Genomic DNA, 16,910 nt, shown 5'->3' with positions numbered 1-16,910 from the left:
CCTAGGTATTAACGCAACAGCTCTAAGGACTCTAAACAGTCTAAGGATGAGAATATCCTGGGTTCACACATATCCCAAAAGTTAATGGGAAGCTATGGATTTTCGTCAGAAAAAATGTACCTTAAGAAGTACATACAACATTCTAGAAGGCCCTGGAGCCCACCATGAAGTTGTCTTGCCACCCCCAACTCCCAAGGTACAAATGAGCATTACTCCCACCCCCGATCCTGTCATTTATGACATTTCTCTCTGATAATTAACTCACTACCCAATGGGACCTAGAACATTCCATTCTTCTGCCTCACCCTACCTAAATACCTTTTATACAAACTGGTTTTGTCATGTTATTTCAAAAGTTCATCTTACATGTAAGTGTCATCTGTCTGTAAGCATTTGGGACAAACTTTGTTACCATGACCGTGGCTCATCCACGTTGCTGTGCGTGGCTACCATTCATTCCTTTAAGGAGACTTCTGTACAACATTCCATTATCTAAATAGAGGTTTTGCCGCTATGAATGTTCTCTTGGATATATACCTGGAGGGGAACCACTGGGTATGGAGTATGGGAACATTTAATGTTCAAGTTCATTCCCAAAGCGGCTACACCCGTTTATACTCATCTGTAAGGGAGAAGAGACCCACAAACTCTCCAGCGACTGGTTTATCAGGCTTCCTGACTTGCCATTTAAATGGGTGTAAAATAGTATTTTATTTCTTTAGTCTTGATTTACAATTCCTTGATTGCAAATGAGTTGAACATCATTTGGGGGCCATTATTTCCTCTTCTGTGAAATAAATGATCATATCTTGCTTAGTTTCCTATTGGGTTGCCTTTTACCAATTTGCTGGAATTCTTCATGTCCTTCATCATTTTAGTTACATACCTTTTCCTTTTTTGTTTTGATAAAGTACTTTAAAAAAATCTAATGAGTATATTCTTTTTAAAAAAATATTTTTATTGATTTTGGAGAGGGAAAGAAACATTGATGAGAATCATTGATCAGCTGCCTCCTGCATGTCCCCTACTGAGAATCGAGCCTGCCACCTGGGCATGTGACCTTGAACAGAATTGAACCCGGGACCCTCCAGTCTGCAGGCCCATGCTCTATCCACTGAGCAAAACTGGCTAGGACCTAATGAATACATTTTTAATTTCAAGAGTATAATGTATGTGAAAAAGAATTCTACCAATTCCAAGGAATCTTGGTGCTATTTACAGAAAGTCTGGGCTATTTAAAAAGCTTCTCTGGCCCAGCCAGCATGGCTGTGGTTGAGCATCAACCTATGAATCAGGAGGTTGCAGTTCAATTCCGGGTCAGAGCACATGCCCAGTTGTGGGCTCCATCCCCAGTGGGGGTCATGCAGGAGGTAGCCAGTCAATGATTCTCTCATCATTGATATTCCTATTTCTCTTTCCCCCTCCTTTCTTTTCTGAAATCAATAAAAATGTATTTTAAAAATTGATGGTGCTATTACAATTCAAGTTATTAAAAAAAAAAGCTTCTCTGATTCCCTCCCTCCTAATCCTGTTTAGGATAAGCTTCTCGGCCAGTAATGATTTTTGTTTATTAATCCTCACCCAAGGATGTTTTTTCCATTGATTTTGAGAGAAAGTAGAAGGGAGGGGGATAGGAACGTTGATGTGAGAAACATCGACTGGTTCCCTCCCACATGAGCCCCGACCGTGCCAGGGATCGAGCCTGCATGCCCTTGACTAGAATTGAACCCGAGAGCCTTCAGTCCACAGGCCAATGCTCTAACCACTGAGCAACCGGCTAGGCCTAGGCCAGTAACGATTTTAACATTTACCTTGTCCCCTGCAATGAACAGAACAGGTATAAGAAACAAATCCTCTCTAGTGTCCAAAATGAATACCAAAGAGCCTGCTGCTGTGAAATAGTTTGCTTTATTTGTATATTTACTATTTTACAGTTAGAGGGTGGTTACAGGTGGGGGAGAGATTAGTAGGTTACAATTAAGTACATAGTCATCATTTTGATTCATTTTCATGACAAAAAACTTGCAAAAAGACTTTAAGATACCAGGTATACTTATAAGCCTGTTAACCTCACACTAATGAGAAAGTAACTCATCTCAATGATGTAAAACATTGGCCAAGAAAATATGAAAAATAGAGCAAAGCTCCTCACCAAAAAAGGCCATACATGGCCAGACCCAGGCCAGCCACTCTTACGCATGAGGAGCCCGGGCAATAGCCACCTGCGACACACAGCATGGACCGCTGTCCTGTACTAAAGCCCCTTTAGAAAGTCTGAGATGTGGCATCCTGTCCTTCTCTCCTCCCCATTTCCCTGAAAGAGCACTGGTGAGAAGTCCTCCTGGGCAGACAGCAAGCAGCTCAACAGAAAATGGGCTGCCCACCCCATGCTCCACCAGATCAAGCACCATGGACTACACTGGGCCCTGTCCGGTCCTACTGCAGCTGACAGTCCAGCGTGAACCTTGTCAGTGGCAGTGACTCTGCATGACCTCAACAGCCAATGGAATTTGAAGACTGAGGGGAAAGAACAAAAGTGTACTTAAAGTACAACTTGTGAAAAGAGCAGATTATAAGGCTGTTTAAAAACCAGTCTCCTCACACTGCAAAGAAATGCTGTTTCCATGCCCGGCCAGCATGGCTCAGTGGTTGAGCGTCAACCTATGAACCAGGAAGTCATGGTTTGATTCCTGGTCAGGTCACATGCCCAGGCTCGGTCCCGTGTGGGGTGTGCAAGAGGTCGTCGATGAATGATTCTCCCTCATCATTGATGTTTCTCTCTCCCCCTCTCTCTGAAATAAATAAAAAAATAAAATAAAAAATAAATGCTGTTTCTACTGAGTCTCAAGCCAGAGTGGCTTTACAAATTGACATTAATTAGCTCTTTTGGTTCTAGACTTAATCTCTACCAAGTAATCTCCTTCACTGAGAAAACCAGGCTATTCCTTAAAAATCACAAACTGAAAGTGGACAGTAGATAAAATTGCAACACCTCCCTCCTTTCCCCAAATGTCCACTTCCAACTTCTTCCTTCTTTACGCCTCCTGCTCCCTAAGCCCTCCCTGAAGAAGTAAGACATGTGAGTCATGAAAGGAAACCCAGGCTTCTGGAGCCTGCTGTGACCACAATTCCTTTCCCAGGACCTGGAGAAGCAATCTGGCCGCTGGAAGGCAGCTATGCTCACCACTAAACCACCAACGCTGTGCCAAACAGGCCTCCGACAAAATGTAAGAACATTCATAGAAACTGAAACCTATGAATAATAAAGGGACTCCCACTTGTAATTTCATTAAATTTTGTTTCTCTGAAGCCAGCTCAATAGCACAGAGAAAGCAGGCATCACCTGTCTTAAACCTATCTCTGGAATATTCACATAGTAGGTGCAAATATTTATGAAACTGAGCCTATTTATATAGGTGCTTCTTTGGGGAAAGATGTACCCTTCTCTCTTCAGTTAACTTACGGAGGGGAGGCAGATACTAAAATGCTTTCTGTAGTATTTAATATTACAGAACTATTACATACCGCGGAGGTGCTTATGAGAAGCAACCGCTGTCAAGTTATAGCAATAGATGGGGGGAGGCAGGAAGACAGCTGCACAGGAGTTTCATTTCAACTATAAAGAAACCTCTGGCCCTGGCCAGTGTGGCTCAGTTGGTTGTGTTCTGTGCACCGAAGGGTCGCCGGTTTGATTCCCAGCCAGGGCACATACCCGGGTTGTGGGTTTGATCTCCGGTAGGGGTGTACCCCAAGAACAAAAAATTTTTAAAAACCTCTGAATTCCTGGGAAGCCTAGCTGACTCTTCCAAAGGTTTGAACATCCTACAGGTCCTTCAAAGATGGAATCTAACAGCACCTTTGGAAAGAGGCCTCACAGAGTTGGAGTTCAAGCCTCTGGCCATTAGTAAATCCCCCCAGGAGACGGGACTCCCCCTGAAAGGAAACACCAGTAGGCAGCAAGTCCTTTCCTCCATGTTCTTGGCTGGGCAGCAGCTGAAGTAAACAGTCCCTCATGCACTCACCAGAACAGCTCCTACTGCCCCCACCTTCTTTCTCCAGGTCAGGCTGCCATCAAGGCTCTCACCTTTAGGCAAGCAAACTGCACCGGGCCAGGTCCTCTACCATCACTCTCCAGTGCCAGCCTGGCCTCCCAAACAGCTCAAAGCCCTGTACCTAGACCACTGAGTCATAAAACCATCAAACTACATAGCAGTTCTTCCCAAAACATGATCTGCTTGCTATGGAGTAGCACCCATCACTGTCATGAAGAGTACCTAGAATTTCTTCTAAAAACAAGTAGTTAAAAAAAGGCAGGCGTAAAAAACAAATGGAAAAAAAAGAAAAGAAAAAGCAAGTGCACACAGTGCAAATTATTTGATTTCTTCCATATTGGGAAAAACTACAGCCACACCAGGTTCCTGTGTGTTAGGAAAATATTGCTAATCATCATTAGCTCTTCTTAAGATAATTTCACTAATCCTGTAACTTCCAAAAGTAAGCAGCTTTTCTCTCTTACAGTATTCTACTATTTGGATACTGCTTCCCAAATTAAAAATGGTTAATTTTATGAGCAGCTAAAAATAACTCAAAATAAAGACAAGCATTAAATATTACGTAAGGTTTTCTTTTATTTAAAAGATCATTCACAAAATACCATATCCATAGATTTACTTTCTGTCATATAGTTGAATGTGTTAAGTGTTTGGAATTCCATTCTTACATTTAAAAGTCAACTGGATTGCCCAGAAGTGTAGATGAATTTGTTTTGTTCTTAATCTTTTCCACATTGAAGATGTAAGCAGGTCACCTGAAAGCATCAGGTTTGGTTACAACCACATAATGCATGTCTTTCTAAAGTTAAGTATTGGTGTTACACAAATGGTTCTTATTTCAGAAGCAAAGATGACAGGTGGAAGGAAAGAAGGGAGAGTTCTGTAAACGGCTGAGACCTTGTAACAAAGACAGAGTAGACACCAAGGACGCCAGCTAGGGACTAACTACTATCTGAGCACACTGCGCTGCGGAGGCCAGGATTCCCCTCAGCCCTCCAGCATGCTGGCGAGGGCCTTTTTTCTCTACCGCTCTAGCTGCTGGCTGACCCTGAATTTCTCCCAATAAAATGAGTGGGACTCAGGTGCTAATGAATTTAATTTGTCCACACATGGGTGTTCCAATTCAAAAGCTATTGCCTAGCTCCCAGCCCTGGGTAAATGCTGAACACTGTATGTGGGAACAATGAACTTTGTCCCAAAGATGAGACCTAGTAACTTACAGCCACCTACCAATTATTTTAAGGTTCTTGATAGCTATATATAGTAAAATTCTCAATTCATCAAGTGAAACAGAGTAAAGTGCCAGATTCTAGGCCCATTTTAATTTTCATTATAAAAGTAAAGGATGGTGGGAAGCACAGTATCTCATTGTTAAACTAGGAAACAGATAAATGCAAGGGAGAGATGCAGAATACACAGATAACAGGGATTTGGAAAAAGCAATGTTCACACTATAAAGTGAGCCCAGCACAGCTCTACCACCCCCCCACCCCTACCCTTTAGTCCCCCAAAGCACCTGTGCCCAGTAGAAAGGAAACCAGCAGCAGGCAGTTCGGTACATTCAGCCAGACAGAGGAGCCTCTGGTACAGCTGGTGAAGGAGGGAACCAGTTTGGACAGTGTTGAAAAAGCAGTAAAACAAGTGAACACAGTAGTGCATTCAACTGATCCTCCTGTGTAAACTCCCTACTAACATCTCACATTACCCTTTAGGTTTCACTGTTCAAAATTGGAACCTATTCAAATAATCCATCTGGGGAGGGGGCCATAGATACAGGACTACCTATAAACAGGACAGGAGGAAATCTGCAAGAATCAACAGACATTTTATCCTTGTTTTGAAAACAAGGTGTTTCAAAATCTGTATGTTGATCAAAGCTGAATAAAAACAAGATGCTATCCAATTTGTGACTTCTTTTCTGTTTTCTATTTATTTATTTATTTATTTATTTATTTTAATTTTGTGTATATGTATGTGTATGTGTATGTGTATGTGTATGTATATGTGAAAGCCACAGAAATACAGAACTCAACATGCAGGTCGGAAGAGAAGCACTAAAAAAAAATCAAAGGAAGTGACTGAGTCTGGCCAGTGTGTTTAAAGTAAAAAGAAAAAGCAAAGGAGAAAAATGAAACAGCACCTCAATTCAAAGAGCTCCCCACATGGTGGCTGCCTTTTGTCCCTTTAGAGAAACTCATGTGCTGGAAGGAAACAAGGAACAAGAAGGAAAAAGGACAGAAGGAAATGGGGAAAGGAGTGGCAGAAAAAAAAAAAAAGCACGAAACAGGCACTAGATACAGCAAAGCCAAGAATGTACTAAAAACCACTTGTTAACTGCTGACATGCACTCACAAGCTCTGTGTTTCCTTTGTAAGAAAGGAGGACAAAGGTCAGGCGCAGGAATGGTAACTGCAGGACTGCCGGTCCAGGGGGCTAGCCAGGCTTCGGTCTTGCTCTAACTGCCCCCATACCCCATTCCCTCCCAACCGCCAGCTCATTCTTGCTCCTTGTGAACAACTTCCTCTCTGGGCCGGGCTCCTCCGAAGATAGCAGAGTTGGGATTGGCTACTTGGTTGAGGGGTGTTGCAACTGTTCGAGGTTTAAGCTGGAGCCGTGGTCTCTGTGCTCTTTCCTCTGGGAGGGAAAAAACAAAGTTTATAAAGAATGGATCCCATTCCCCATCGGGTAAAATGACCTCTACATCCCAGCCCAATTTCTAAAAATTAACAGCCTTGAAGAACTATTCCATTCCTAGATACACAATAAAGATAAACTTACTATTTAAGACCAAGGGTGGGTCTACAGTCACTACATGGCTTAAGAAGGCAAATGTCTATGAGGTACAAAATATCATGAAAAGGTACCCTCCATTTACAAGCTGTCGCCGTACCTTCTGTTGGTTCTCTGAAATCCATATTGGGCCCTCGGAGGGGAGGGCCATCTCTGAAACGACTCCCCATTGGGGGGCCTGTTCGCCGATCACCTGGGCGACTCCCGCCCCTGCCTCCTAAGAAGTCGTCCCTGAAGCCTGAGGAGAAAGAGGACACTGCATTACTTTTGAAACTACTGTCTCAGAGCTGACTACAGAGGTTGAATAAATTGTTTCTGATTTTAAAATTTTAAGTTCTTTAGTTTGTCCAGCATCTGAAATTTTTCCAAAGTATAATGCATTGAAAATGAGTCCAAATGTGAAACTGTTTGATAATTTCAATGCAAACAGACTTTTTAAATAAAAAAGAATCTTGGGAGAGAAAAATAAAATAAGCTGTTTAAATTCTTAGCCTGCAGGAAAAGTGGAAAACACCATATGAGACTATATTCTAATACGACTTAAAACAATATGAAAATCCTCAAGGCACATTTTATTTTGTTTTCTACTATAAATCTATACAGTTATTAAAAAGATAAACCTGAAATCTAGAAGTGACAATTTAGAATGCAAAATAATAAGAAAAAATAAAAAGACAAAGACAAAACAAAAATACGAAGTCACCTCTGGGTGACACTCCCCATTTTCCTGTTCCTGCTGCGTTTCAGGGTGGATCATTCTAAAAGCAAAGCACCTGTGTGGTAAACAAAGCAGTTATCCGAGTAAGGCCCACTCCCTAAGGGGGGCAATGCTCAAGAGCAGAGCACCTCACACCCAGCCTGTACCTCACCTCCTCTACTTGCAAAGGGGTTTCCCTCATTCATTTGTGTATCTGCTAAAACAATTATCAACATAAGTAAAATGCATCTCATTTACAAATATTAAGAGTAAGTTACAATTCTCATCAGTGTGTAGAAGAACCAGTATTTCCTCAATGGACTTTAAGGTTTTATTTAGTTTTGTATTTAAGTAAAAGTCCTTCAGTTATGGGAGTTTAAACTAATTAAACTTTTAAGAGTATGGCCCACTGAAATCAGAGTTAATTTCCAGTAAAAATATAGCTAATAAGATTGTAATTGAACAAATGTGCTTGCCCCCTTTGTTTAAGCTCCCAAAGGTGACTACTTTTACTCACTCTAAGGATGGTGCCATTGCTCAAAGCTTTATAGGAATGTATCGTTGAGAAGAATCCTGAGCCTGACACATTCTTCTATATTCTTGATCCCCATTTTAATAGATTTTGTATTTGCAAATTCATCTACTTGCTAAATTTACCTGTAACCCCCAAATCAATACTTGCGGTGTTTTCGCTGCCATTCAGACATGCAAACAGCAGTGAAAGATTTTAGTCACTTGACTCGAGTGTTCTCAGTTGAGGTGGAACAAGATAACTGCCTTGTTTCAGCTCATACTGTAAAGAGATTCTTTTCACGACCTATTTAGTGCAGTTTTTTTGCTCTTGTGTTTTTTGTTGGTAATTTTTGTTTAAAATGGCCCCCAAATAGTGCTGAAGAGCTGTCTTGTGTTTCTAAGCATAAGAAGGCTGTGATGTGTCTTAGGGAGAAAATACACACTAGCTAAGCTTCATTCAGGGAGTTACAGTGCTGCTGGCAAGTTCAATATTAATGAATCAACAATATATAGAAAATAAAGTGTCTTTAAATAGAGACACACATAAAACAAGTTTATGCCTACAGCTGCTGACAAAATGCTGTGACCAGAGGCTCAAAGGATCCTGACCTTGTTATTTCCCCTAGAAGAAGATCAGTATTTGTTAATTCGGTATTCTCGTTGATTCTATAGAACCTAACTACTGCATTTATGGAGATCAACTCTATCTGTAATGGTGGTACTTTTCTTGTTCTTTAAGGTGGCAAGGATTTTGGAAATAGATCAAGTTATTGAAAACCCAGTTCAGAGACTGAGTTGAACAATACCCATTTTAACAAAGCAAGCAATAAAAACAATTCTAAAAAAGATTTAGACCAAATCAGAGCACTGTTTTGGGGGAAAACACGTTGGGATGCACATAGTCAAATAAATACTCTTTAGTCTTTTAACCTGACACTCTCTCCAAACTAATCTAAACTGTGAAGTGTCCCTTTCCATGTGAGTATGAAAGTAAAGTTACTTTCCCTTTAATAATAAGGTTAAATGATTTTTGCTGCCAGTGTTTAGTAAAACATATCAACTCACACCCACACTGATGAGACAGGTAAACACAACTGCTACTTTGTCTAGGTGGATGCGACAAAGTACAGGAGAAAAAAACCAGTGTACATTATCAGTGACAGCTTCACTGCAGAATATCTTATGATACGAGCATTGGAAAGATTATGAGAAAAGCAAGGCCGACATTAACAAATACCGTTTAATCAATTTGATGAGATTTCCAGGAGGCACATTATGCATGAGAATCTTCTGAGTTTTCTTTACAAAGCTTAGTTTAACACACTGGCTATTTCTGGTAGTGGGACACTTTAATTTTTATTTGATGCTTAAATTTTTTTTAGCAGCACATAGCATTAAAAAATAGCATTCTTTTAAAGAATAACATAGATCTACTTTCATAAATAATGTATGTAGGCATTATGCTACCATGTGGCACTTCACCAAAACATTGCAGTTTACACTGAAACTGGTGAACGGCAAGGTAGGTTCTCTGGCTATGTTCACTATACTGTATGTCTCTGCTTCAGAGTTAAAGACCAAGCTAAGTCAACAGTAGAAAGGCATTGATTGGTTAACTTTCACAGGTCCAGAGCTATGAGCTCCCTGTGCTCTTTCCATAGCACCAGGAATGCACAACTGGCAGGTCAGAGACCACCACTCACTGAGCAACTAACTGCTGCACCTGGATTGGCTTTAAGACTTTAAACATTTGTTGCATGTTTCAATCAGAGACTAGCTTATACATAAAATTACAGGTTTACTGGATTATACTGTACTTTTATGAATAAGCTCATTTCTAATTGGCTATAGGACTTTTAAAAAATAGATTATTCAACAGATATAGTCACCTGTTTAGCTAAAGCAGTACTGGAAATAAATCTGAAAACTTTTTAGACTCACAGGACACCTTGCACCAGTTTCCCCATACTTACCCATTACTTTATATTGAGTTTTGTTTTGACGGGGGTGGGGGGTGATAGCTGGGTGGGTGGGGGTGTTGATGTTCTCATATATTGTAAGAGTACAGAAATAACCTCAAGTTTATAGGAAAGAAAAGTTATTTTTAATTTTCTACTTTTCTGTTACAGTTGACATTTTTACTACACATATGAATTACTTAAAAAAATAAAAAATAAAGGTAACGAGATGAAGAAATGTTTAAGAGATCTTTCAAAGCAGAAGCCTGGCATGCAAAAAGGCCTCTTGAGCTGAGGCTAGGAGGCACCTATTGGCCTGCCTTGGTAAATTAAGAAAAAGAATGGTAGGCCCTGGTTAGGTAGCTCAGTTGGTTAGAGCATCATCCCAATACTCCAAGATTGTGGGTTCGATCTCCAGTCAGGGCACATACAAGAATCAACCAATGACTGAATAAAATAAATGGAATAACAAATTGATGTTTTTCTCTCCCCTTTCCTCTCTCACTCTAAAGAAAAAAGAATAGGAATGGTAAAGTGGATCATGCCCATCATCAAGGCATGAGTTCTGCACCCCTCAAGAAAAAGGTCACAAGGACTCTTTTACCATCTTAGGGGGAGCCACCAGGAATCAGTTAAAAGGCTTTCTGTAAGTTGCTAGAACCTCCATACTATGTTTCTAGAAGTAACGAACAGTATCCTATTTGTGTGGTACACACAAACAAGAGCCACCAAGTAGTTTCCTCGGGCTAGACCCTGAGAAAGACTACTGCACGAGACAAAGGCACTGTGAGAATGAACAGCTGGCTAAGGAAAGGTAACAAACAAAACAGGGTGGATCAGTCTAATAGGTCCTACCCCAAATATTTAGGTTCTAACAGAGGCTTATTGCATGCCTGGGTACCTTTTGGGAAAGTTTCATTTGTCAAAGGCACTAAAGAAGTAGTCCGGCCAGGCCAGCTACTCATAAGAACTGTACAACAGCAGCAAGGCTATTGAAAAAGGTTAAGTGGTGATACTTTAAATACTGATACCGGAATTGAAGTCATCCCGGGACTCCCATGCACCTCTAGATTCTCGAGGGCCACCCATTCCTGAGGATACACAAAAAAGATAAAGTTGAGGTCGGATCATTACCTTGCTGCACACACATGGAAAAATTCACTGGGACGATGTACAACTCATGATGGGAAGTTCAACAAAATTAAAGAGTTTTTGCTGCCAACAGGAAAAACAACCCCAGGCTTGCAGAAGCATCATTTATTCTAAGATTTTATGTTTATAAAAGCTCACAAAAATCTATCAGACCTACAAGACAGAGTTCTACTAGTAACCTTCCAGAATTGTAACCAGTAAGTTGTATGTTCAGTTTTAGAAGAACCAATCACCTCTGTCATCTGGTCCACCTTTCCTGAATCCAAAGCCACCTTTATCTTGTTTTCTGCCTTCTGCAATGTCCACACGAAGTGACCGATCACCCAACAGCTAATTATAAGGGGAAAACAGTGTAAGTATTAGCAAGAAAAAAACTCAACTACTAGCAACATGACAGAGAAAACCTGAACATACTTACTGCGCCATCGTATGTCAAGGCTTCCTTAAGGGAATCCACCTCGTCAAATTCTACATAGCAGAATCCTGTAAGAGAGAAAAAACTTCATTTTCTCAAGAAATTATGGGTTAAAACGATGATGGGATCCCTATTTTGTACAACTTGCCCACATCAGAACTACCACTTTTTTTGCATTTATGACTGCAGACTAGTAGAGCCTGAATGAACATTTTTACTTTTCAATAAGTAGAGCTTGCCCACCAGCATGGACCAGTGGTTGAGCACTGACCTATGAACCAGGATGTCATGGTTCGATTCTCAGTCAGGGCATATGCCCAGGGTAATGGGCTTGATCCCCAATAGAGGGTGTGCAGGAGGCAGCTGATCAATGATTCTCTCATCATTGATGTTTCTATCTCTCCCTCCCTCTCCTTTCTTCTCTGAAGTCAATAAAAATATATTTAAATAAAGAAATAGAACTTGATTGTTATTCCTCCCTCTGTTATATTTTTTTAGAAAGTACTAATCAAACAGGTACTAAAATAGCAGCTGTGTTTTTATAAAGCTCTCATATGTTTTAACCATAATATTAAAACCTTTCTTGGATCACGGCAGAGTTGTTGGGTCTGACTTCTGAATGACTTTGATATACCATGATTGGTTTTTTTTTTTAAATATATATTTTATTGATTTTTCTACAGAGAGGAAGGGAGAGGGACAGAGAGCTAAAACATCAATGAGAGAGAAACATCGATCAGCTGCCTCCCGCACACCCCCCACTGGGGATGTGCCCGCAACCAAGGTACATGCCCCTGACTGGTATCGAACCTGGGACCCCTCAGTCCGCAGGCTGACGCTCCGTCCACTCAGCCAAACCAGCTAGGGCTGTGATTGGGGTTTTAAGACAGATTCCAAAGTTGATACTGATATGCTCTGAAGGAGAGGCTGAAGGTGCCTACTACTACTTAGTTGGTATAAAACCTCTGATAAGCCTTTCTTTTTACGTGCAGCACTCTTGTCCACGTTCTTTCCTTGCACCCGGGGACTACATCTGGGTTAAGTCCTTTCCCTGCTGTATTATGCTCACACTGTACCCTGCACACCCCCACTCCTGCCAGAATATCCTGATCTTGTGTGATGATTACACTTTACCTTCAAAGCCCACTAGACTGCAAGTGCTTTGAAGGCCTGGGTCCAAATGATTCCTGTTCTCCATTTGCTCAATAAGTACTTACACTGAGAATGTACTGCTTGGCTGGAAAGTATCCCCTGCCCTCCCACCTTCTTCCCTAAGTAGATTCAATGTTTAGAGAAATTGAGAAAACCACTCCAAAGTTCAAAGAGGCAACCCCAGCCCAGCCACACACCTCACACTCTAGAGCTCCTGAAATGGAAGGTGATTCGCTATGAGACCGTCTAAAACCTGCTGCTACTGCTGCTACTGACTCATCCCAAAAGTTGGCTTCACCTACACATTTTTTAAAAATATATTTTATTGATTTTTTACAGAGAGGAAGGAGAAGGATAGAGAGTTAGAAACATTGATGGGAGAGAAACATCGATCAGCTGCCTCCTGCACATTCCCCACTGGGTATGTGCCTGCAACCAAGGTACATGCCCTTGACCGGAATCGAACCTGGGACCTTTCAGTCCGCAGGCCGACGCTCTATCCACTGAGCCAAACCGGTTAGGGCTTCACCTACACATTTTTATCTTAACTTCGAATTCCTAAATGCTTTTTAGCAAGCAAACTAGGTGGGACTTACAGAAGTTTAATCAATATATTTGTTTTTGGTGTTTAATCACTCGGTAACAAAGCTTCAGGTTCTAAAGTCAAAAAGCTTTCAAAAAGGTAAAAAATACCACTACATACAGAACCACTCCGATGAGCAACACCTCTGCTTCTTGTACAGCTCCCCACTGTAAGTCACCACAGTGACTCTACTTTTCATGGACACATTTCTGGATAAATAATGTAAACCAAATGCCCTTATGCCTTGCACCAGGCACTTAACTACTGGGCACATCTCCCTTCAGGCAACCTTGAAAGCTAGATGATGATGTCATTTGATTCTTCATTCTTACTCCTCTGCTCAATTGCCCTTAAGATACTAATCTATAGACACTAACTCCATCTGAAATTTGACTCAACCCTCTCCCAAACACATACTCTGAAGTTACAAATGTACAGTGATAGTAACACTTATTAGGTTATCTTTTGGAATTTATAATAAATAACTGAATTATAGGAAAACTACCAAGAAAAATGCACAAGTTGGCTAAGGTGAAATACACCTGAAAAATCCTCAGATGTTTTTGTTCACTTCTTTCCATTAACTTCTTTAGTGTCAGACAAGACTGCTATATAGGTCAGGCAAAGAAATAGCAGGTTTACTTGGATATATGCCACATATTTCTACAAACTAGACGATGTATAAAACATTTCTCCCCAAGTAGAATTGAAGGCCTATGAGTCAAAGTGCTATGTTTATTGCAGTTACTTGGACCAAGCAAACATTTAAATAACTTTCATAATTAGAGCCCTGCGGTTCACTAAAACATTCTGGTTCAGACCCTCCCCCCTTACAATAATGTAAAATAAGAATTTTTCCAAACTCACCTTTGAATTTGTCTGTGTCTTTGTCTCTGACTAGTCGTACACTCCTTATGCTGAGATCCTTAAAGATAGCATCTATGTCGCCTTGAACCGTATTAAAAGGTAGATTTCCGACATATGCTGTGTAGGGGGGCTCTGTGGGCAGCTCCTTCTGGGTGCGGGAACCATGGCCACCAGCAGTGCCGCGAGACCTAGGAGGGGAAACAGACAGCATTCAAGTCTGCCCATGTATTCCTGTCCCAGATCAGGAAAAATAAAAATGCTGCCCAGTCAGCTACACATTCCACTCTAATGTACAATTACATCACCTGGAAATCATAAGAGTATTCCTAATATTATTTATAAAAAAAGTACCTGTTTTTTTAGTGACAGAAATGTCCTCAGAATCACAGAATCTATGTAAACATACATTTCTCTGCAAAAATCAAATCCAAATAGAACATATGCTCCTATGGTTCTTTCATATTCACTTAGAATCAGCATTTGCAAAATGTTTATCTCCTAAAACAAATCAAATGCCCTCCCTCACACCCAGTAATAATAAATACATACTAAAAGTGGACTGTCCCGAGTCATTGTGTTGTACTGAAGCTGCTGAAGTTTAATGCATTTACAATATAATTCTTGCTACTGTCTAGTTTTGAATAACATTCTAATAAAAATTTTAGATTTTGTGCAGTAAAATCTATGTACATATACTCTCCACTTCCCATGAATTACTTCACTGGGTCCTCAAATGTGTGGTGCATATTACTTATCCATTTAAACCTCAATGTCATTTCCTCAGATATAACCAGAGTGGCTTACTTGTCTTTGGTTACAGAGCTAAGAAGTGGCAAAGGCTGGACCTTGATTGTGTCTCATCATTGGCAATTTGCAGAGGTATCAGTTTAAATCTCAGCTCTGCTACTTACTAGCCATATGATCTAAGCTCACCTTCTCTAAGCATTTATTTATTTGTAAAATTGGGTTAATACTAATAAAGACCTTGAGTTATTGAAAAAATAAATATAAGGTGCTTAAAATTAAAACCCTGCCTAACACACAGTATATATGTATAGAGTAACAAGTACCATTATCACCACCACCTACAACCTGAGGTTAATGTTTTGCAGATAATATAAAAATAAGTGGGGTCATTATACATTTGTCCAAACCCATAGAATGTACAACACTAAAAGTGAACCCTAATGTAACTGGACTTTGGGTGATAATGACGCTATGAATGTAGAAGTTCATTGATTGTAACAAATGTACTACTATTCTGCAAACGGGGGGCGGGGGGGCTGTGCATGTGCAAGGGCAGGGTTTATATAGGAACTGTATAATTTCTGTTCAATCTTGCTTGCCGTGAACCCAAAATTGCTCTTAAAAGTAGTCTATTAAAATGGAAGAATGAATGAATGAATGGGAAGGGGAACTATTCTTTATATCAATAAGAATGTCAGCTAATAAATGTAAAAGGAATCACATAATTAGAAAATCACTACTCTGCAATGTAGTTAGTAGTAACGGATTCAGGCCAGACTCATCAATGGATGCCTAAACCACTGATAAACTGGTTTTTGGGGAACAAGATATTCACATGATCTCAAATTATCACCCTATAGATCATTAATCTCAAGGGGGGAAAAGTTTCTTCTCAAATGGAAAAATCTGGCAGTCACCACCTTAACCAGGTAACTGAACTTAGTATCATATATAATAAAGGTCCTATATAATAAAAGGGTAATATGCAAATGAACCAACTGGCAGAACGACCGGTTGCTATGATGGGCACTGACCACCAGGCGGCGGGTGCTCAGGAGCTGCCCCCTGGTGGTCAGTGTGCTCCCACAGGGGGAGCGCTGCTCAGCCAGAAGCCCCGAGCCAGGCTCATGGTGGCTCCTGGCTGCGGGAACCATGAGTGGTGGGAGCCTCTCCTGCCTCCACAGCAGTGCTAAGGAGCAGCGAGCAGAGCAGTAAGGAGCAGAGAGCAGGCGGGCAGTAAGGAGCGAGGGCTCCCAGACTGCGAGAGGGCTCAGGCCAGGCTGAGAGACACCCCCTGAGTGCATGGATTTTCATGCACAGGGCCTCTGGTCACTAATAATGAAACAAGCTTACATTGTATGCCTTCTATATTGGCGGGGGTTCTTCAAATATGTCAGTTAGGAAAGGTAAAAAAAACAGGGGACTAATGAAATAAGACAACCAATGCTATGTGTGATTTTTGGATCCTGAAATGAATAGCTATAAAAGAAAAAGCAGCCCTAACCGGTTTGGCTCAGTGGATAGAGCGTCAGCCTGCGGACCGAAAGGTCCCAGGTTCAATTCTGGCCAAGGGCATGTACCTTGGTTGCAGGCACATCCCCAGTAGGGGGTGTGCAGGAGGCAGCTGACCGATGTTTCTCTCTCATCGATGTTTCTAACTCTCTCTCTCTCTCCCTTCCTCTCTGTAAAAAACCAATAAAATATATTTTGAAAAAAAGAAAAAGCAGATGGAGGAATCTGAATATGGCATGTATAGATACTACTGTATCAATGTTAAATTTCTTACTAGTGACAACTGCTACTGTAGTCAGTCAGTAGAATGCCCTTGTTCTCAAGAGACAAAGTATTCAGGGGTGAGGTGTTGAAATAGCCAACATTTATTTTCAAAGGGTTCAGCATAAAGGATATGTGTGCATGTATGTATATATAGAGCAAATGTGAAACTTGTTAATAATCTATCAGAGTCCATTGTGTCCTTCTTTCA

General features: G+C 40.8%; 1 protein-coding gene across 3 annotated transcripts; it reads right to left on the bottom strand.

The window, feature by feature from the left end:
• Positions 1 to 4,603: 4,603 nt before the first annotated feature.
• EIF4H (eukaryotic translation initiation factor 4H) lies at positions 4,604 to 14,405 on the bottom strand. Of its 3 annotated transcripts, none has more exons than XM_014548505.1 (6): positions 14,180 to 14,405; positions 11,581 to 11,645; positions 11,396 to 11,492; positions 11,042 to 11,101; positions 6,943 to 7,098; positions 4,604 to 6,686 (listed from the first exon to the last, which is right to left on the bottom strand). In XM_014548505.1, the coding sequence occupies exons 1-6, from the start codon at positions 14,388 to 14,390 to the stop codon at positions 6,547 to 6,549; spliced, it is 729 nt and encodes a 242-aa protein (XP_014403991.1). In that variant the 5' UTR covers positions 14,391 to 14,405; the 3' UTR covers positions 4,604 to 6,546. The 3 variants fall into 3 exon arrangements, with proteins under 3 accessions (XP_014403991.1, XP_005877269.1, XP_005877270.1); XM_005877207.2 differs by having other exon boundaries at positions 6,943 to 7,080; XM_005877208.2 differs by lacking the exon at positions 11,042 to 11,101 and having other exon boundaries at positions 6,943 to 7,080.
• Between the last annotated feature and the right edge of the window lie 2,505 nt (positions 14,406 to 16,910).

Source organism: Myotis brandtii, unplaced genomic scaffold (assembly GCF_000412655.1).
Source record: "Myotis brandtii unplaced genomic scaffold, ASM41265v1 scaffold510, whole genome shotgun sequence".
Classification (NCBI taxonomy): Eukaryota; Metazoa; Chordata; class Mammalia; order Chiroptera; family Vespertilionidae; genus Myotis; species Myotis brandtii.
The sequence above is the reverse complement of the archived record's forward strand: the minus strand, read 5'-3'. Positions and strand labels throughout refer to the sequence as shown.